At 36.5% G+C, this 23,131-nt stretch overlaps 1 gene segment (V, D, J or C); it reads right to left on the reverse strand.

The window, feature by feature from the left end:
• Positions 1–2,292: 2,292 nt before the first annotated feature.
• On the reverse strand, positions 2,293–2,740 carry LOC134622800 (Ig heavy chain V region 5A-like). The segment is given in 2 exon segments: positions 2,293–2,615; positions 2,698–2,740. Coding segments are annotated over 2 exon segments (366 nt in total).
• Positions 2,741–23,131: the final 20,391 nt, after the last annotated feature.

Below are 23,131 nucleotides of genomic sequence, written 5' to 3' on the forward strand. Positions count from 1 at the left end.
GTCTTTTGCTAGCCCTGTCTGCTTTTTCCCTGTGGCCAAGTTTCTTTTTATCCAAACTTGATAGTAGAGGCTCTCAACATGAAAAACAGTGCCTGATGGTGTCAGAGGAACTGGAACAGGTTTTAGATCCAATGTGTTTGAGGACTTGCATGTTGTTCTTCAGATGCTAAGTGTAGATTAGTGTTCTTTTCTTGCAGCCTGAAAGCAAATACAAAACCAATAAAACAAACTGGCCATTTCAAAAACAAATAGACATGAATACATTCAATCAAGCAAATATGCAATCTTACATTTAATAGAGCTGACACAATTAATCATATGGCAACAGCCTTAAAAAGTTCCAGTTTTCTATTAACTCTCCTAAGAGTTTGTTTGTGGACTGACCTCACACGGCTTTGAAGAGGTATCAGAGTCAGAGTATTTAAACTGTTTAATGCTCTGATTCAGAATGAAGTAGGTGAACCATTCTTTTTTTTTTCTTCTACAGTCATTGGTGTGGACCTTTAGAAGTGGGGCTATCGTCTTCTTCGTTGGTTTGGCGTACTACACGCTTCCAAGGAGTATTGCTGCCCTCTGCTGTTGCAGTACCTCACAGTCGGACAGCTATCTCTCTGTGACAACAATAGTACCCTCCTCGTCTGAGTTTTTTTTTTTTTTTTTTTTTATATATATAGAGGTAACTGTTTAGAGATGTAATGCATTGTCTACAAAACGTGCATATAAATGAGACTTTTCAAAGAAACGGATTGTTACAGCTTTTATAATACATTATTTGGCTGCTCTTGACCTTACAAACTACACCAATTTTTCTATTAACATTATTTCATTATTTTATGGTACTTCATTTTTATCAATTAATTTTAATTTCAGCAGGTCGAATCACACTCAGATTGAACAGTGGTAAATCCATGATTTAAATCTCCTGTTCCACTAGATCCCAAAGGTGCCCTTGGTTTGGGATCTGGTGAACATGGAGGCTGTTGGAGTTCAGTGAAGTCATTGTGATGTTTAAGAACCCAGTTTGACATGATCACAGTTTTGTAATGTGGTGCATCATCATGCTGGAAGTAGTCATCAGAAGATGTGTACACGGTGGTCATAAACGGATGGACATGAATGGTGGAAGTTCAAGGAGAGGAATAAGCAATTAACTAATAAGAAAAAATATGTTTAATGATCAAACCAAGTTAATTGATGAATCCCTGAGATTCTAAATATGAATTTAATTTTTTTGCAATGATAAGGAAGATTAAAACACAATGACTTGTGACTCATGTTGTGCATCAAAGGGTTAAAAAACACTGTATCAGTACACAGACTATGTCATTTTTAGGGTAATTGGTTCTACAAATAGAAAATGGCCTTTTGCCATTAATTATGCCACAAAATATTTTTTTCATTGTAAATAGTTATGTTTTATAATTGGTGAGACTGTATAACTTAAAGAAATATACATAATTTTTATTTTTAGTAATTGATCGTATTTACTATTAAGATATGCTGTTTTATCAAACAGTCTGAGCTTGTTAATATAAAAAAAATTCACAATAATTCTAACAATGATTTGACATTTTAAAGTTACAAGTACAGTATGTTTTGGGTGATTAATATATAGTTGTATAATGTAAATTCAAATGAAAAAAGCGTGTCATTCATACAGAAAGATTATGTAAATTAAAGGGTGATTAATTGTAAATAATGTTACAGATTAGTTACAGTGTACAGTTACAGAGGCTGGCTGTGTAAACCGACCAAACTTTTTCACGCCTGTGGAGGAAAAGAAGTTTAAGTTTATTGTAGTATGCTGTGGTCATTATATCAGATTTCCTGCCTAGTGAGGCTCACAGCATCCAGCAGCCAATGCCTCCAGCCAAACTTTCTTCTGAAGGTGATCTGAAGGAATAAATTGCTGTATCGTTAGACTGTAAAAACATGTTTTCATAATAATAAAAAATACAAATATTAAAACATAATAATGAAAAAGTGACAGATTATGAAAGCATAGGTGCTTTGCTTTGTGTCTCTTGAGGACAATAATGAACAGCTGTATCCAGATGCTCATCTGCAGATACAGCTGCTTTCTTCTGTTTTCTCTGGAGATGGTAAACTGGTGCTGAACTACTGTGAGCATAATTTGTTGCTACAACTACCTCAATCAAGAATAGTGACCCCTTAATGCCACTTCCCCATTTTTTTTCTTAAGTATAAACACCCTTTAATTCATCAGTGGTCTTGGAGCTCCTCCTCTGGTGGTTTCATGTTACAACTGTTCAGCCACTGAGAGGTTTTTGTTCAGCTCTGCTGATGTTTTGTGCTACTGTGGCATCTGGCACAGTAATACACAGCAGTGTCTTCAGGCTGCATATTCTGTCCATTTAAAGTCACTGTCTTGCTTGACGTGGCTAAGTCAATGCTGAACTTATTTTTCAGTGAGTCTTTATAGTGAGAACCCCCAGTGTATTTCATCCCAATCCACTCCAGTCCTTTCCCTGCAGGCTGTCTGATCCAAGCTGTGTAGTAACCAAGAGAATAAGAGACCTGACAGGTGATGGTCAGACGCTGACCTGGCTGCACAAACACAGAGGCTGGCTGTGTCAGCTGTTCACACTTCACACCTGTGGAGGAAACATGTTGAATGTAGTAACAGTAAGAATCAGTGTGCTGTGATCACAGTGTGATCTGTTCAGTGAGACTCACAGGATCCAGCAGCCAGCAGCAGCAGCAGAGCTACAGAGAACATGTTGGTACTAAAGATGATCTGATGGGAGCTTCTCATCTTCTTCTGTGACTGACAGCATGATATCAGACTTTATATCAGCCTGTGAGGAAGTTTGATTTGCATACAGATGGATGCTGACAGATTATAAGAGAAAACAGATCACACTGTGGCATTAAGTATAAGTAGTAAGAACAAGTTTAGTACAATTAAAAGGAAATATTAATTAAAAACAAATATAATGTTGGATTTTTTTTTAACAACAAATCCTTAAACTCTCAATTCAGACACGGCAGATAACAATATTTACATTTAAACATACACCAAAAAACTATTTATTGTAAAACTTTATAACACAAATGCTTCACAAAACCAGCAAATATTGTTTTTCTAAGTGTGAGAATTGAGTTAAATGTATTTTCTGTAACTTAAGCAGCAATCAAGCAGTGTTAGTCTTTGAGTCTGATCAGTTTTTGTACAGAGTTTCTTCCTCTTGTGTCACTGTGACTCTCGAGCACAATAATAAACAGCTGAATCCTCAGTTGTCAAGCTGTTCATCTGCAGATACACCTGCTTTCTGCTGTTGTCTCTGGAGATGGTGAACCGGCCTCTGAATGACTGAGAGTAGTAGGTGCTACTGCCATCACTTATAGTAGCAACCCATTCCAGTCCTTCTCCAGCAGCCTGTCTGATCCAGGCGTTCCAGTAATCGCCACCAAACCCTGAGTATGTACAGGTCAGTCTGTGGGAGTTTCCAGGCCTTTTAACCACTGACTCAGACTCTGTCAGTGTTTGACCCTCAGTACCTACAGAAATGTTAACCACTCCTTAGTTATCACATTTCTTCATATCATTTAATTTGTTCAGCAAAATGTATGTCCTTACCAGCCAAGAAACAAAACAGAATCAGGAAAATAACTAAATGAACAGGTTTGGTCATTGTTAAAGTCAGTTGTCTTTGCCCAGTCTGCTGTGTCTATATGAGGTTGGCTCTCTGACTTAGGCTTGAACACATATAAAGTTAGTTAATATATGAGTTTTGCATTAACTCCTCCTCCTCAGCAAAAAATATTGCTCTTTGACAAAGTAAAAAACTAAAAAATGATAATAAACATTTTGCCAATTTTTGATTATTTTTAATATATTGTTCGCAATTTTTAAGCAAATTAGAATTTTCAAATATTAAAACTGACCATTTTTTCAAGACAGTCATTTGCACACTATTTTCAGAACATTATGTCTCATACAGCTAGTAGTGCTGGCCACTGGGCTCCTAATGTACTCTTTTTGGCACAGATTTCCTTTATTATTCTTTATTTCTATTGAACACACAAATGCGCAGTATTTGACAGCACACCACAGGTGTAAGTGCGACCCAAATGCCTTTGCTTTTCTCAGCAACAAACTGTGTCACATTGTCAGGAAGGGACCTTAATTTCCCATTTGCTAGGAAAGCCAGAGGGACCTATTTATCAGAAAGCCACATGCACAGCCTCCAATGAATCATTGTTAAAATTGTATTGCTCAGTGTTTAATAAATCAAATGAGATGTTTTCTAATAAATGACTCTATTTTAATAGCTTGTTTTGTATAAAATTATTTTAAAAATGTAAATAAAATAGTCAACTCCTTAGTGCCTGTGATCTCAGCACAGTGACACAAAGCAACTTTAGAAAATGTTTTATATATCAAGTATGTTTCATTGTCTCAGTGTATTAATTACTTAAAACAGGACATGTTTCTATAAACTTGCAATATATTAGAATATATTATATATTAGAAGAAAAAACAATCACTTCCCATTAAACATTTTGCACATTAATCTTAAAAAAACAATGAAAAACAAAAAACAAATTGACTTTTGATAGGTTATAACACTTTTTCCCACTGTACAAAAACACTATCACAAAAAAAAGCTTTAGTCACTTATTTAATGAATCTTCCAGAGTCTTTTTCTTCACATTTTTTCTTTACACACAGAACAATTTGAGAAAAAGAACAAAAATTCACTTGTTTGTGCTTAAATTTGATATCACTTTGATTTTAAATAAAGTTTAAACAAATTATTTTTAATACATAAATACTGCAAGGCTAGTGGACAGTATTTCCTTTTTTAACTGGAAAATTTCAAAACTCTTTCATGAAGATACACAGTTCAACTATTGTCACAGCTGCTCATAAGTACTTTTTTATTCTGAAAATGTTGTTTTCACTATTTAATACAGAATAGCAATGTATGCGACATTAGTATTACCACTTAACATTAGAGTACATTGAGGAAAATTTCATCTTGCATTTCTAAAGAAAATAGCATCCTTTTTTGATATAATTCAGTATTCCTTCTGTTGTTGGCAAATAGAGGGAGTAGTTTTTGTATGACTCTCCTGTTATTGTTTCTCACTGTGTCTGTCGGGCACAGTAATAAACTGCTGTGTCCTCAGTCTTCAGATTTTTCATCTGTAGATAGACTTTACTGCTGTAATCATCTCTGGAAATAGTAAATCGACCCTGACTTGGAGTAAAAAAAATGAGAACTGCCTTTGTGTACAAAAGCGATCCACTCCAGTCCTTTTCCAGGAGCCTGTCTGACCCAGTTCATAGGGTAGCTGCTGAATGTGAATCCAGAGCCTGTACAGGTCAGTCTGTGAGATTCTCCAGTCCTTTTAATGACTGGTTCAGAGTCTGTTAGAGCCTGGCCATCACCACCTGTTAATACAAGTAAGATAACATCATGTGAAATATGTCAGTAACACAAAGATAAATGCTATTAAATCAAGATCAGTAAGACTCCTCACCTGCTCAACACATTAAACACAGTTAAAAGCAGCAGCCCTGTCCTGCAGTCCATCCTGTTGAACTGTAAACTTAGTGTTCAAGCAGTCACATAAGGAGAGGTGAAATGGAAATGTTTTACACTGATTCCTCCTAAAAATACTGTTTTTGTGTCTTTTAGTTTGTTTTTAGTTTTGTGGAAATATACATTTCTTTATACGTTGACAAAATGGAGACCTGTAACAAAATGTAAAACATCAACCGTTCCTTTAATGTGCATCAGTGTGTCTGAGTGTGGGTGTGACTGTGATTGTGTGTATTAATAATATAATAATACTTGATTGTTTCTGTTAGTTGTGAATGAAAAATGTGGCACTTAAATGTTTTGTTTGTTTATCTACCACAGGTATTTATCACAGAGAAAAAAAACAATAAACAATTATTACACATTCCTGCAAAAAATAATGTCTTATATCGTTTTAATTCATGAACTATTTTTAAGGATGAAGATCACACTTGAATTCCTAGTTTGTACAAAATGTGAAGATCTGTTAATATGATTTTTCAACACACAAGGCAGAGCTTGATTGAAAATGGTCATGTCAAATGATGAACTAATTAGGTTAAAAATTATATTAAAAAAAAAGTCCACTAAAGGAGAAGTGATGCTGACATAAATTAAATACTAAACTCAGGATATTTGAGATAAAGTCTTACACATTTTTATATCCTTATATCCTGAGGTGATGCTTTTTATAAATACACGTTCAGAAGTTAGGATCACAGCTGTTACTGTGAAACTGTAGAGTTTTTGTACAGCCTCTCAGTGCACTTTGAACACTGTGTGTTTTGCACAGTAATACACTGCAGAGTCCTCTGGCTTTAGGTGTGATAGTCTCAGGTAGGTCATGCTGTTGCTGTTATCTCTGGTGACTTCTATACGTCCTTGCAGACTGCTTGAATAGTCAGTTCTACTTGCATCGCTATAAACACAATCCATCCATTCCAGGCCTTTTCCTGCAGTTTGCCTAATCCAGTGCATACTGCAGCAACTAAATGTAAAGCCAGATCCCCTGCAGGAAAGACTCAGAGTCTCCCCGGGTCTTTTCACTACTGGACTTGAAGGAATGGATTCCATACGCTGACCTGTAACACCTAGAGAGAAATATTACAGGTGTCATCACTCAGTCCTGTTCAATAAAATAAACAAGCAAGAAACAAGATCACTCACAGGGCAGAGAAAGAGCAACAAGCAAGAGAGTAAGTGTGTCCGTCATCCTGAGGTTGGGGATTTGGACTCTGATGATCCACAATTAGTCCAGGATAGAAGTACTCTATACAAAAGGAAATTCTGAATCAGAGTCATGGGGAGGGAGGGGCAATTATCACAGCCAGTTATAGTTTAACTGAATCCTACAATTTGTTTTGCTAAGTGTGTGTGTGTGTGTGTGTGTGTGTGTGTGTGTGTGTGTGTGTGTGTGTGTGTGTGTGTGTGTGTGTGTGTGTGTGTGTGTGCTGATTATAATGTTAATTTTGTGTTGCTTTAGACAATGTACATGATTTAAGAACATTTTTTTTTATTATTTCAAGCCAGTAAAGTGTTGATAATATTGTATTTTATGAGCTTTTAAATACAGCTTTAGCAGAAATCATGCTGTGACCAAAAATATTTTAAAGCCATTTACTAGTTGTTTTTTTTAATGCTAAATTTAATGGCCATTTAATTACAAATAAAAGTAAATTATCAATAAGTTAAAAGGTCAGAAATATCTTTAAAAGAATCATCAGACTTTGAAAAAATTGCTTTGCATAAAAAAAGATTAGTTTTGGTTTTCCTTTGTGTGTTAAGTTTTTGTACAGAGTTTCTTCCTCTTGTGTCACTGTGACTCTCGAGCACAATAATAAACAGCAGAATCCTCAGTTGTCAAGCTGTTCATCTGCAGATACACCTGCTTTCTGCTGTTGTCTCTGGTGATGGTAAAGCGGCCTCTGACTGACTGAGAGTAGAAGATATAGCTACTGCCACTGCTGCGATAGGCGATCCATTCCAGTCCTTTTCCAGCAGCTTGTCTGATCCAAGCAGCATCAATATCACTGCTGAACCCTGAGTATGTACAGGTCAGTGTGTGGGAGTCTCCAGGCCTTTTAACCACGGATTCAGACTCTGTCAGTGTTTGACCCTCAGTACCTACAGAAATATTAACTCACTGTTGTGATCACATTTTCATTAAAAGAATGTTTGTTTGTCCAACAGATTTATGTATCCTTACCAGCCAAGGTAGAAAACAAAATAAGTGAGACAACTAAACAGTTTGGTCTGATCATTGTAAAAGTCATTGTTGCTGTCACTCTGCAGTCTGTGACTTTTACTCTGCAGATGAACATTTGAAGGCATTGGCCATATCAGTTTTGCATTGGCTCCTCCTACTCTACAAAAATACCTTTTTTTCACAAAGTAAGAAGCAGAAGTTGGAAAATGTATAAATCACATTTGTCAGTAAATCATATTTACTGTATGTGATTACATTGCAGAATTTTCTAATGATTAAAATGAACAATTAACAAGACAGTGAGACTGAATTTACAATATGTATTTCTCCCTCTTTGCTTCCAACTTTTACAAAATTATTTTACTGGCAGCAGATACATAAATTTATACTTCAGTTACTGTGCTTCACAGACATTTCAATCTTTAATTATTCTTTAGCAGAATCAGTTGCTGTCTGTGAAGATGGTAAATGCTGAGAGTAATATTCATTTCAATCAGAGTAGCAGTGCACTACCTTTCCAGCAGCATGTCTGATTCAAGGGTTCCAGTAATGACTGTCAAACTCTCACTTGATACCCATCAGTCTCTGGGATTCTTCAGGCCTTTTGACCACTGGTTCACACTCAGTTAGGATTTAACAGTACCTACGAACAAACATCTAACTAGGGAAAAGTGAACCTTGTATCAGTTCCTCCATCTGTTAGAGAACCACACCTTAGCTCATGCAAAATTGTCAGTAGCACTCATACTTTTTATCATGTTGCATTTTTTGCAGGAATTCATGAACTGCAGCATGTCTGCGTATGTGTTCATCTTATTCTTCTGCTGTAATCTTTTGCTATTATTTCTGAATACTTGAATATGTGCTAATATTAAGCAGCACACTTTTTAGTTTTTTAATTTCATAAAGTAGAAAAATATAGAATAAGAGGCTTTGAAGCATGCACACTTTTTTCTTTTGATGAAATGTATGGAGCTTTATAAACTCAAACTTTATTGAAGTTATAATAACTAACCTAAATCTTAAGTTCTAATTTGGAGATATTTCATTAAAAACTTGCTTTATAGTTGTTTATGTCATGCCTACATTTTGGGCGCAGGTGAGTTTGATTAAACTTAGGCTTATCAAGTTAAGTTATGGGCGTAGCATATATCCAAAAAATTTTTATGTTTGTGAATAAATTTATTGGAATTTTCATATTTTCTTTATTTTTATTTTCGTTGTTATAGAAAGTATACAAGCCTTTTCTTATTTAACCACTCCAAAACCTTAAATGGTCAAAGGGCTCCTCCTCTGGTGGCTTCATGTTACAACTATTCAGACATTGAAGAGTTTTTGTTCAGGTCTGCTGATGGTTTCTGTTACTGTGACGCTCTGGCACAGTAATAGACTGCATATTTTGTCCTCTTAAAGTCACTGTCTTGCTTGAAGTGTCCAAGTTGATGGTGAACTTGTTCTTTAGGGAATCTTTGTAGTATGTTTTGTATCCATCACGTGCACTTCCAATCCACTCCAGTCCTTTCCCTGCAGGCTGTCTCATCCAAGCTGTCCTCCAGCTGCTCAGAGAATAAGAGACCTGACAGGTGATGGTCAGACTCTGACCTTGCTGCACATTCACAGGTGCTGGCTGTGTCAGCTGCTCACACTTCACACCTGTGGATAAAACATCAGTGCAATTGTTAAAAAAAGTAAGAATATTCTGCAATCATACTGTTAGCATTTCTGGCTCAGTTCCTCTGACTCACAGGACCAACCAGCCAACAGCAGCAGCACAAAGAACATGTTGATACCGAAGGTGGTCTGATGGGAGCTCCTGCTCTCCTGTTGGAACTCTCAGCATCATATCAGGTATTTATATGAGTCTGTGAGGAAGTTTACTTTGCATAAACATTGACACTGAAAGACAATAAGAGAACTATGGATTACCCCCTCACTAACAGTTAGATTGGTAATTTTTGTGAAAACATTTCACTTATAGGCAAACAGAACATGTTATTTTCATAGTTTGTTACAAAGCATTTTTATTGTTTCTTCGAGCGTCTTGTTAATAACTGTACTTCATTTCTGTACATTTGAAATGTAGAAAGCATTTTTGACTTAGTTTAAATGTTATTTGTTTTTGTTTATTTCCTTTTTTTTTAAAGATACATTTTTTTTTGTTTTTTTTTAAAGAACCAGTCTAAAATCATTATTTGTCTGAGCGCTATACCTCCAGTTGTTTCACGGTTTCACCAGTGCTGAGGGTCTGAGGAGTTTTTGTACAGCTCTACTGATAGTTTGTGTGACTGTGACTCTCTGGCACAGTAATACACAGCAGTGTCTTCAGGCTGCATATTTTGTCCATTTAAAGTCACTGCCTTGCTTGAAGTGTCTAAGTCAATACTAAACTTGTTCTTCAGTGAATCTTTGTAAAATGAATCTCCAGTATATTTGCTACCCAATCCACTCCAGTCCTTTCCCTGCAGGCTGTCTGATCCAAGCTGTGTAGTAGCTGCCCACAGAATAAGAGACCTGGCAGGTGATGGTCAGACGCTGACCTGGCTGCACAATCACAGAGATTGGCTGTGTCAGCTGTTCACACTTCACACCTGTGGAGAAAACATGTTTAATGTAACAGTAACAGTCAGTATGCTGTGATCATTCTGTCAGTGTTTTTTTGCAGTGAGACTCACAGGATCCAGCAGCCAGCAGGAGCAGCAGAGCCACAGAGAACATTTTGGTATTCAAGATAATCTGATGAGAACTTTCCTTCTTCTGCTTTAACTGACACCATGATTTCAAGTCTTTATAGTCGACTGTCAGGAAGTTTGCTTTGCAAATAGATGGATGCTGACAGATTATGAGAGATCACACTGTGGCAATCAGTATTAACAATAAAAAAAACCTGAGATAATTAAAATAAAAATATTATTTAAAACACAAATATAAAGTTTGGTGTGTTTTTCATTCAAAAACAATTTTACCAAAACAGTTTCCCAATGAAGCAGCTTTATTTAGTCTTTGAATATGTTCATGAGTTAAATGTAATCTCTGTAACAGTAATAAACATTAGAATCCTCTGTTATAAAGTTATCAAGAACATGAAAAAATCTGTACATTTGTTGCATGCAATAAAGTTATGTTATATATTCTGTGTTAAAACTGTACATTTTGATGTTTAAAATATGTTTATATTTTATTTCCTGAAATCTTTACATTTATCTCATCTTAATTTAACACACAGTGTTTATGTTTACATTTAAACTGTTTTATATAAATGCTTTTAGTCACCTCATGTTAAACTGACATAATTATTTCATTTTTATAATTGTATATTCAATTATATCTGCTAAACTGCTTTTTAACATGTTTTGTATATTATGCTTTTTTGTCATTTAATCAAATTAGTTTTTTAAATATTCGCTGGTTAACCTGCTCTCAGCAATCATATGTGCATATTGTAAATCTGTAAAATTCAACTAGAAACAAAACAAAAAAATTAAAAGCACAAACGCAAGAAACAAAAACAGTTCTTTAAACAAACATCTATATTTTCTCAATATTGCACAATTACACAACTAGATTTCCACTTCACACAACAGGCATGTGATACACACTTGTTTGAACTGTAATAGAACATGACAATATAACAGTGAGAAACATACTGCTTATAAATGGATCATCACAACCAAGATAGGGCGTAAAAATAAAAGTACAATAAAAATATTAAAATGTCAATAATTTTAGCCAAGTATTAAAAACTCCTACACAGATTTTCCTCTGCCTCTGACATATGTCCTCCATACACTAATAAGAAAAAAACAAAAAAACTCAAACCAATGAATCTATAATAAAACTAAGCATTATCAAAAAATCAGGTGAAAAAAAATATAATAACAATCTGAGGTAAACACAGTGGCTCCAAAGTATCTATGCAGAGTTTTAGTTTGCCACAATAAAGGAATATCTACTGACTCGTGTTTTGATGCTGTGGTTCTCTTCCACAGTAATACACAGCAGTGTCTTCAGTCTGCACAATCTGTCCACTTGCAGTCAGTTCTTTGCTGGAAGAGTCTAAGTTGATGTTAGCTTATTTTAGGGGTGACCGTGGATCAGGGGGTTGGGATGCTCATCTGTAATCGGAAGGTTGCCGGTTCGATTCCCCAGCTCTCTCTGTCCTGGGCGTTGTGTCATTAGGCAAGACACTTCACACTACCGCCTACTGGTGTTGGCCAGAGAGACCAATGGCGCGGTATGGCAGCCTCACTTCTGTCAGTCTGTTTTGCCTACAACTGTGGTTTGCCTGCACCAGTGTGTGAATGTGAGAGTGAATGAATAATGGAATTGTAAAGCGCTTTGGGTGCCTAGAAAAAAATGATAAATAAGTCTATCTTTAAAAAAGATACTATTAAAGATTAATATATTTGGTCTGACAACTAAACAAGATGCGGAGTGCAATTTATAGTAAATTTTTGAAATAGATTATCAAATTGATTACTAATCCCACCAGATATTGTTAAAATATTTTGCAGATGCTTGTGCCTTTGTTGTGTCTTTTTGTGTTAATGATGTTGAACTGCAGTTCATTACTACAAATGTGAACAGCAGAAAGTAAATTTCCCTTTGGTGATGTGCTGAGTTTTTGTACAGAGATTCTTCCTCTTGTGTCACTGTGCGTCTCGAGCACAATAATAAACAGCTGAATCCTCAGTCGTCAGGCTGTTCATCTCCAGATACACCTGCTTTCTGCTGTTGTCTCTGGAGATGGTAAACCGGCCTCTGAATGACTGAGAGTAGTAGGTGCTACTGCCACTGCTGATATAAGCAATCCATTCCAGTCCTTTTCCAGCAGCTTGTCTGATCCAAGCAGCATCAATATCACCACCGAACCCTGAGTATGTACAGGTCAGTCTGTGGGATTGTCCAGGCTGTTTAACCACTGATTCAGACTCAGTCAGTGTTTGACTCTCAGTACCTGCAGATAAAAATATAATTAGCCTTTGTATTTCAAGCATATCATTTGTCATCAAGTCATAATGTTTGTAAAAGAAATACTTCTGTTATTACCAGCCAAGTAAAAGGTCAGGACAAGAAAAATAGCCATCAACGCTTGATGGTTCATTGTAGGAGCCATTTGTCTCTGCCCAGTCCACATTGGTGTGATTCAATCATGTAGTCCTTGTTTTTTTATCCTGTGACACATATTCAAAGATGGAGGATATAATTTTGCATGTGTTCCTCCTCAAAGAGAACCACACTCCAGGTGACAGAAATTTAGCATTCAGCAAGTATTCAGGCTATCAATATAAAAGAAATCAATACTACAGTGCTTAAAAGATTTATTACAGCACTTTTCATAACAAACATTTTATAAATCTTTCAAAAACCTGTTTTTTGGAAATAGCTGGTACACATGACTTCTGTGTCAGAAAAGTCATAAATTAATCCAACATAACAGTCAACCAATAAAAGTATTTTTTTTTCTATTCAGGAAATGAATATCTGTAATTTAGCATCTTAATAAAACATAATAATGTGATTTCCTTTTTTTTTACTGATCGTTAAATAAAAAATAATTTTAAAAAATGCATGGATAAGATCAGTAATTAACACCAATAAAAATATATATATTATTACTATTATTTTTACTTTAGGGTAGCTGTGACATTCACCTTACACTGGGTGGTGGTGACTTGTCTGCTTATTCTCCTCAGAAAATTTTTTTTCCTGATATTAACCAGGAAAAGAAACTCTTGAGATTCAGAATCTCTTTTGACTCTTTTGAGTATCCAGGACCGTTATAAGCAGCATTAAAACCAGAGCAAAAAAGAAGATCAGCACAGGCAGAGCAGAGAATCAGAGACTCCTGAACCCTGAACTCCTGTAAGACAATGGTATTAAGCATTCAAAGGAGTTGCAAAGAAAAGCGTCTGGACTTCTTTAAGTTGCTTGAAGACGTTTCACCTCTCATCCGAGAAGCTTCTTCAGTTCTAAGGTCAAATGGCCGAGAGTCCCAGATTTAAACCAAGTGGGAGTATCCCCCCAAAGAGGGACAAAGGACCCCCTGGTGATCCTCTAATCACATGAGCCAAGGTGTGAAAGTGGGTGTGGGACCTAATCAGCCAAGGTTTCGGGTGAGCTCATTGTGAAACCTGGCCCCACCTTGTCATGTGAATTCCTGAGGTCAGATGGCCCAGGATGTGAGTGGGCATTAAGGCGTCTGGGGAGGGAACTCAAAACTGGATTATAGATGGCAGACAGTTGGTGTCGTAAACCACCGCCTCTGTTCAAAGATGGTCGCTCACAGTGGACATTGGCTGATTAGGTCCCACACCCACTTTCACACCTTGGCTCATGTGATTAGAGGATCACCAGGGGGTCCTTTGTCCCTCTTTGGGGGGATACTCCCACTTGGTTTAAATCTGGGACTCTCGGCCATTTGACCTTAGAACTGAAGAAGCTTCTCGGATGAGAGGTGAAACGTCTTCAAGCAACTTAAAGAAGTCCAGACGTTTTTCTTTGCAACTCCTTTGACTACGATGACCTGGATGACTGAGAACCTTCACAGAGGTATTAAGCATTGAGTGCATAAACAATAATAAGAATAAGAATAAGAACAACTTTATTTATCCCGAGGGAAATTCTTTTGTCATGTACATGCTCAAAGCAGCAGGAGAGACAGAGGAACAGATGAATAAGATATAAGATATAAGATATACAATAAGAATAGTGTACAGTAATATACAGAAGGAAAGTGCAAGACATAGTATCGGATAACTCTAACGAAGTAATATACATAACTATATCCTGGTGAATAAATAACTTAACTTAACTATCAGTGCAGGCGATTCTAGAAAGTGACAAAGTATTGTGCAATAGAATAAAGGGAGTAGCAGCGTATGATGGGGGGATGAAAACAAATATTCAATAACTCTTAGGTAATATTGCACAGTCTGGGAGGGAACAGAATAACATAGGTAATCGTCTCAGGAGAATCACCTACAGAGTGAGGAAGAGTTAAAAAGTCTTATTGCCACCGGCACAAAGGATTTCCTGTGGCGGTCAGTTCTGCATTTCGGGGCATTGAGTCTTTGCTACGTTTGCTCCGATGGTCCAACATGGGGCCGTGCATGGGGTGGGAGGGGTTGTCCATGATAGAAAGAAGCTTTTTTAGCATTCTCCTCTCAGACACCTCCTCCAAACATTTATCATTTAAAACCTGCTGTGAACGTCAGTAACAGGAGCATTATGACACCTTACATTTAAAGCTCACACTGATGGAAACAGGAATTCATAAACTACATGATGAGCTGTTGATGTGTGCATGTGTACGCGTATTAAAAGAAAAACAACATTTTATTGACAATAAGGAACAGAAGACCACAAACAACAACACCAGCTGCTCCCTCTTAGTCTGCATTTGTACATTCATGTTTAGAGCTGTACTACCACTTGGTGGTATTTACACAACAAAGGAATCGATTGAGTTTTTGTATCGCTTCAACATTTCCTCGTACCAGTGTGTGTATCAGACATAGTAATACCGTGCACAGAAGAGTCCTCTTGTTTAAAGTTGGACAGTTTCATAAACAACATATTATTTTCTCTGATTTATTTTGCCTTAATTCAGAAACAGATTAATAATCAGCGATTATGAAATGTACTTAATTTCTGAAAACTGAAATGCAGAAAGCAGATATTGACTTAGTTTCATGCACTGGGTTCAACAACATTTGTCCTTTATGTGTCACTGGAAGTGTTGAGCGTAGAACCAAACAGCAGAATCCTCAGTCATCAAGCTACATATACACCAGTGATGTTAAATCAGTCAAGCAAGATGTGATTGGCATGCAGACTTTCAGCTTTAATTCAAGGTGTTTAATAAAAGTCGTGCCTAAATTGTTTAGGAATTAGAGACAGGTGGTAGAAGAAGACACAGAAGAAGACACACTTCAGGTGTCTGACACTGCAGGTGATGGACAGAAGACCTGGCTGCACGTCTTAAAGGCTGGCTGTGGTCGTTGTTCACAGTTTACACCCTTTGAGGAAAAGATGTCCTGGTCAAATAAATTACATTAACAGTTAATGTGTAGATGTCCATGATGTGAGTGTGTCTGCTTCAGTGAGACTCACAGAGAACATACACTGAGGCTGATAACACTAACCCTAACGTATCACTTTCTTCTGCTGATGATTGAAATTTAAATTTAGTTTGATGCATTAAGTTTTTGTACAGCTTTTCTTCCTCTTGTGTCACTGTGAGTATCGAGCACAGTAATAAACAGCAGAATCCTCAGTCGTCAAGCTGTTCATCTGCAGATACACAGGCTGCCGTCACTCCAGCGCCATCTTGGTGATGTCCTGAGTTTTTGTACAAAGATTCTTCCTCTTTTGTCACTGTGGGTCTCGCACAATAATAAACAGCAGAATCCTCAACTGTCAAGCTGTTCATCTGCAGATACACCTGCTTTCTGCTGTTGTCTCTGGAGATGGTAAACCGGCCTCTGACTGACTGAGAGTAGTAGCTGCCACTACTGTCACCCCAGATGAAGGCAATCCACTCCAGTCCTTTTCCAGCAGCTTGTCTGATCCAAACAGTAGCATAATGACCACTGAACCCTGAGTATGTACAGGTCAGTCTGTGGGATTCTGCAGGATTTTTTACCACTGGTTCAGACTGAGTCAGTGTTTGACACTTGATACCTACAAACAAACAGAAACAATTAACTTCTGTATTGTTTTGTAACAATAATGTAAAAGGACTGTGCTGTCCTTACCAGCCCAGCAAATTGAAAGGGTGAGAAAAACAACCATAAAATTAGGACGATTCATTGTTAAAGCCATTTGTCTCTTCTCTGTGTACACGGGTGGCTAATCATGTAGTCACTGGCTTATATTCTACATCACATACTTAAATATGTTAGAGAACATAGTTTGCATTAGCTCCTCCTCAAACAGAACAGAATTTGAATTATCCAGGCTAACATTAAAAACGCACAAAAAGTTTTCTCCTCAATTCACTAACTTACCACCTTGCATAGATCTATATTTATACATCTCTTGATGAAGGATCTGTTCTGAGACAGTGCCTTAGACACCGTTAACTCAGCATCTTTTCTGAAGGCAGATAAAAACCCAGAAAAAAGACAGAGAACAGACAAACTACAGAGCCTGAAGTTTTGTATCAGAATATCATTGGGAGAGAGTGTGAATGTAACAAAGTATCCTTAACTGTGAAATCTAATATTAAATCAAAATGCATTATCTTTTACTAAACAGTAAACTATGGAGGTAATGGAGATAATGCATTTATTTCATGAACAATGCATTGATTTCTTTCCAAAAACAGAAATAAAACCAATTCTAAACTCAGTTACAGGATGATTTTTAAGTAGAAGCTTAGTTCAAATGCTTCAGATATACATGTCATAAGTTACTAGGACTTAATTACACATAAAAGTAGTTTTTTTATTTTGTCAACAATTGAGCTTTGAGCTATTAAAGTTGAATTGTATACTGTACCTTAAATTATAATTCAGTTAGTACTATTTTATTACCACTAAAATTAAAACTAGTGCTACAGAGTGGCATACAACACAGACTGTTTGTGTTAGTGGCCTGGTACTGTAATCATCTGTGGTCTGAGGGCTCCTCCTCTGGTGACTTCCAGTAATTGTTCAGGCACCGAGGAGCAGGGGTGCTGCCAGGCAAACATACATATCTGTGTGTGTGTGTGTGTGTGTGTGTGTGTTTAAACATTGATTTTTGTCTGGAGGCAAATTTTAAATTCACATTCTGTATATAAAATGGGGTAAATAATGTATAGAATAAAAATACCTTTCCCAAGGGCAATTAGCCTGCAATTAGACACTTTTAGACAAAATGTTTTTGACTCACCTCCTTCTTCAAATATCAGTGGAGCTGATCAGGACTGTGCGTACAGGGAGATGGGACAGAGATAACTAAGCCTGAGGTCTGATCTGTTTGCCCTGGCACCAGATCAGCATGTACAGAAAAAAGTGATTTAGCATACATATGGACAAAGGCTCCACAAAAATCAATGCTGGTTCCCCTTTGGGGAAGAAAAGCTGAAGGTAAATTTAGATTTAGTTTAATGTGCTGAGTTTTTGTACAAAGTTTCTTTCTCTTGTGTCACTGTGGGTCTCTGGCACAGTAATAAACAGCTGAATCCTCAGACGTCAAGCTGTTCATCTGCAGATACACCTGCTTTCTGCTGTTGTCTCCGGAGATGGTGAACCGGCCTCTGAATGACTGAGAGTAGTAGATGCTGGTACTGCTAGGGTTGATATACGCAATCCACTCCGGTCCTTTTCCAGGAGCCTGTCTGACCCAAGCAGCATGAAAATCACGATTGAACCCTGAGTATGTACAGGTCAGTCTGTGGGAGTCTCCAGGTCTTTTAACCACTGATTCAGACTGAGTCAGTGTTTGACCCTCAGTACCTACAAAAATGTCAACCACTCATTAGTTATCACATTTCTTCATATCATTTAATTTGCTCAGCAAAATGTATGTCCTTACCAGCCAAGAAACAAAACAGAATCAGGAAAATAACTAAGTGAACAGGTTCGGTCATTGTTAAAGTCAGTTGTCTTTGCCCAGTCTGCTGTGTCTATATGAGGTTGGGTCCCTGACTTAGGCTTGAACACATAAAGTTAGTTAATATATGAGTTTTGCATTGACTCCTCCTCCTCAGCAAAAAATATTGCTCTTTGACAAAGTAAAAAACTAAAAAATGATAATTAACATGTTGCCAATTTTTGATTATTTTTTCAGATATTGTTCATAATTTTATATCAAATTAGAATTTTCAAATATTAAAACTGCCCATTTTTCAAGACAATTATTCACACACTGTATTGTAGTGCTGGCCACTGGGCTCTTTATGTACTTCATAATTGCATAAATGCACCAATTTCCTTTATTGTTCTTTATTTCTATTGAACACACAAATGTACAGTATTTGACATGACACCACAGGCGTAAGTGCGCCCCACAGGGCTTGGCTATAACTTGGTTTTTCTCAGCAACAAAATATGTTACTGTCACATTGCCAGGGAGGGACCTATTATCAGAAAGCCACACACACAACGTCAAATCAGTCATAGTCAAATGTGGTATTGCTGAATGTGTAAGTAATCGAATGAGATGTTTTCTAATAAGTGACTCTATTTTAACAGCTTGTTTTATATAAAATAACTTAAAAATGTAAATAAATCTGCAGTTTCCTCATATGAAATACATTTCATCTAATGCAATGTTTTTTTTCCTTTAGTTTCAGTTTATTTTTCTGTGAAATGCAACTTTAGAAAATGTTTTATATATCATGAGTGTTTCATTGTCTCAGTGTATTAATACAGTGCAGGTTTCTATAAACCTGCAATGGATTAGAAGAACAAAAAACAGTGAAAAAAAACCCCATGAAACATTAATTCTAAAAAAAAAAAACTGATGAAAACCAAAAACTCGATATTTGGTAGTTTCTAACACGTTTTCCCAGTGTTCAAAAACAGTATAACAAAAAAAGCTTTAGTCACTTGTTTAATTAATCTTCCAGTGTCTTTTTCTTCTGTTTGTCTTTTTCTTCTGTTTTTTTGTTTACACACAGGTAAATTCACTTTTTTGTGCTTTCCCTATATTTTATAACAATTTGACTTTAAATAAACTTTTGAAAATATAGATTTAATGTATAAATACTGCAACACAGTAGTGGACAGTATTTATTTTATTTTTAATCGACAAATTTCAAAACTCTTTGCGCATTCATGAAGATACACAGTTAGACTTTTGCCATAGCTGCTCATAAATACTTTATTGATTCTGAAAAGTTCTTTTTTTTCACTATTTAATACAGAATAGCAATGTATGCGACACATGTATTACCACTTAGCATTAGAGTACATTTAGGAAAATTTCATCAACATTTCTAAAGAAAATGCCACCTTTTTTGATAAAATTCAGTATTCCACATGTTGTTGGTAAATAGAGGAAGTAGTTTTTGTATGACTCTCCTGTTATTGTTTCTCACTGTGTCTGTCGGGCACAGTAATAAACTGCTGTGTCCTCAGTCTTCAGATTGTTCATCTGTAGATAGACTTTACTGCTGGAGTCATCTCTGGAAATAGTAAATCGACCCTGGACTGACTGGGAGTAATAGATATGAGTACTATATGTGTGTATAAATGTGATCCACTCCAGTCCTTTTCCAGGAGCCTGTCTGACCCAGTTCATAGGGTAGCTGCTGAATGTGAATCCAGAGCCTGTACAGGTCAGTGTGTGGGATTCTCCAGGCCTTTTAACTACTGGTTCAGACTCAGTCAGAGTCTGACCATCAACACCTGTCAAGAGCATCAAATCACACTAAGTTAAATAGTTTGTTGAGAGAAATAAATGTTGTGTAATATCAGGATGTATGAGTATTTTCACCTGCCCAGCAGATAGTTAACAGCAGCAGTCCATACTGTCAAACTGTGTGTCCGTAGCTACCTGTCATCCTCTCTGAAGTCAGATTTATAGAGGAGGAACAACATGCAAAAATATTGTGGTTTTGCATTCACCCCACAATTATTTAAGACCAGTCACAATTAGCCATATAGTTAGTACATGTAATATATAAATCTGTTTTCAAGTCAGCCATTCATTTATATCAATAGAACAGTGTGAACAAGGTGAAGATACTATTGTCAATTTTCTTAATGACTTTTATTGATAATTTTTTGTGGAAGAAAAAAAAGGCTGATTAAGTACTTAATGAGAAACTGTGGTCTGCATATTATATTAATTCATTAAATAATTTATATCTCATTTATATCAAACAGTAAAGAGAGTGAGTATCTGAGCTTCAATCTAACACACCCCAAATAAACAAGCACAATTTAAGGTCACTATATTTAAATTTCTCATTGTAATTATTTCTGTGACATTTTATCATCATTATCATTTTTATTATAAGATCTGCTTATAGACTCATCATTGAGAATTTATCAACAAACTGACTTCCAGAGAAAAATAATCTTGAATTCATTCATGTTCTGAGGGCTCCTCCTCTGGTAGTTTGATGCTACAACTGAGGGGGTTTTGTTAAGCCATGCTGATGGGCTGTGTGTCTCTGGCTCCCTGGTAATACACACCAGTGACTTCAGTCTGCAAATCTGGTCAATTTTAAAGTCACATTCTTGTTTGAAGTTTCTAATTCAATACTGAAATTATTCTTCAGTGAATCTTTGTAGTATGAATCTGCAGTCTGCAGAATATCCTGTCCTTTTTTTATCCAAGCTGTGTGGTAGCTCAGGAAATAAGAGACCTGACAGGTGATGGTCAGACGCTGGTGTGGCTGCAGAGTCACAGAGGCTGGCTGTGTCAACTGTTCACACTGCATTTAATTGTACTTAAAGTAACAGTGCGTAGCATCTATGATGTCAGTGGTTCTTTTCAGTGAGACTCACAGGATCCAGCAGCAGAGCTACAGAGAACATGTTGGTGCTGAAAGTGATCTTCTGGAATCTTCTCTTGTTCTGTTTCAACAAAATGCAATAAGTTAAGTCTTATATATCTGTCTGGGAGGAAGTTTATTTTTTAATACAGATTGAAGCTGACAGAATAAAATAGAAATATGGATTAACCTGCAAGTAATAAGTGGAGTTAAAGTGTTTTGTGCTTCTATAAACTGCATGAAGATTTGTATCAGGATGTATTACTGTGACTCCCTGGAACAGTAATGCATAGCAGTGACTTCAGGATGCATATTCTGTTTTGTTTGAGCTGTCTGAGTTGATAGTGAACTTGTTCTTTGCATGTGCAGTATAATTTGTATTTTCAATCCACTCCAGTTCTGTCCCTATAGGGTCTCTGATACGATAAAACAAGAAATACAAAAAAATCTGCATGAAATTTTGTCATACTGTCATTGCCTCGGTGAGACTATTAGGATCCAACAGTGGCAGCTGAGAACATGTACCGAGGGTGATAACCGTAAACCTCTTCTGCACCAGGCTGATATTAATCTTTATATCAGTCTATGGGGAGCTTTGCTTTTCGTACAGATACACAATGACTAATTATAAGAGAGAACGAAAGGCCTTATGGCTGTTCTGTAGTACTGGATTAGGCATAATTAAAATAAAATATTTAAAACAGAAATTTAGATTTTAATGTGTCTTTGTTTTTTTAATTCATCAAAAATTCCATTCAGACAAGACGTCACAGAAGCATTTCCCATTAATGCAGTTTTATTACATCTTTCGATAACTTAAACAAAATTTCTATAACTTTAAGGGGGAAAAAAACCTGGCAACAAATTGTTCCTGTTTTTGATGTGCTGACTTTTTATAGAGCGTTTCTTCATTTTGTGTCGCTGTGGCTCTCGAGTACAATAATAAACAGCAGAGTCTTCAGTCTTCAGGCTGTTCATCTGCAGATACACCTGCTTTCTGCTGTTGTCTCTGGAGATGGTAAACCGGCCTCTGAATGACTGAGAGTAGTAGATGCTGCTACTGCCACTGTTGATCAAAGCAATCCATTCCAGTCCTTTTCCAGCAGCCTGTCTGATCCAAGCATTACTATAATCACCACTGAACCCTGAGTATATACAGGTCAGTCTGTGGGAGTCTCCAGGCCTTTTAACCACTGGTTCAGACTCTGTCAGTGTTTGACCCTCAGTACCTGCAGAAATGTTGATGGGTTATTATTCCAAAGACTTTACTTCATAACAATTAATTTGTACAAAAAAATGTATGTCCTTACCAGTCAAGAAAAAAAACAGAATCACGAAAACAACCAAATAAACTTTTCTGATCATTGTTAATGTCAGATGTCTTCATCCAGTCTGCCACTGGTAGATTGAGTACCAAGATATATAAATCTACTGAAGGTATCAGTTTTACATAGACTCCTCCTACTCAGCAACAAATACTTCTTTTTTCACAAAATAAACTCAGTGGTATGTCAAAAATTTAGGAAATATTTTTAGCAACTAACAGATGAATAGAATGATATATTATAATAGCTTAATGGCCCTTTTATATAGGAAGTAGCGTGTGCTGCCTAGACTGCTAGTTTAAGCAAGTGACCTGAAATGTGTGTTGCACTGGCTGCCCTGTAGTACATCATTTTTTTGTCTGATTATGATCTTCATACGCACTGTATGCACCCAGTCCCATTCATATCTTTCTTCTACCAGGACAAGGAGAATGGTGTGGAGCAAGCCATTGGACATAATGGGGTTTTTTTTGGCACAGCAGTGCTGTTGTCACATTGTACGTGAAGTGTCCTTAAAATTTCTTTTATAAAGCCAGAGGGCACAACCTGATTTCTAGGCAGCCTGAAGCACGGCATCGTTAACTTAGATTAAAAAAGAGAAAATATGAAAACTACA

Source organism: Pelmatolapia mariae, unplaced genomic scaffold (genome assembly GCF_036321145.2).
Source record: "Pelmatolapia mariae isolate MD_Pm_ZW unplaced genomic scaffold, Pm_UMD_F_2 NODE_ptg000221l+_length_35735_cov_1, whole genome shotgun sequence".
In the NCBI taxonomy this organism is placed as follows: domain Eukaryota; kingdom Metazoa; phylum Chordata; class Actinopteri; order Cichliformes; family Cichlidae; genus Pelmatolapia; species Pelmatolapia mariae.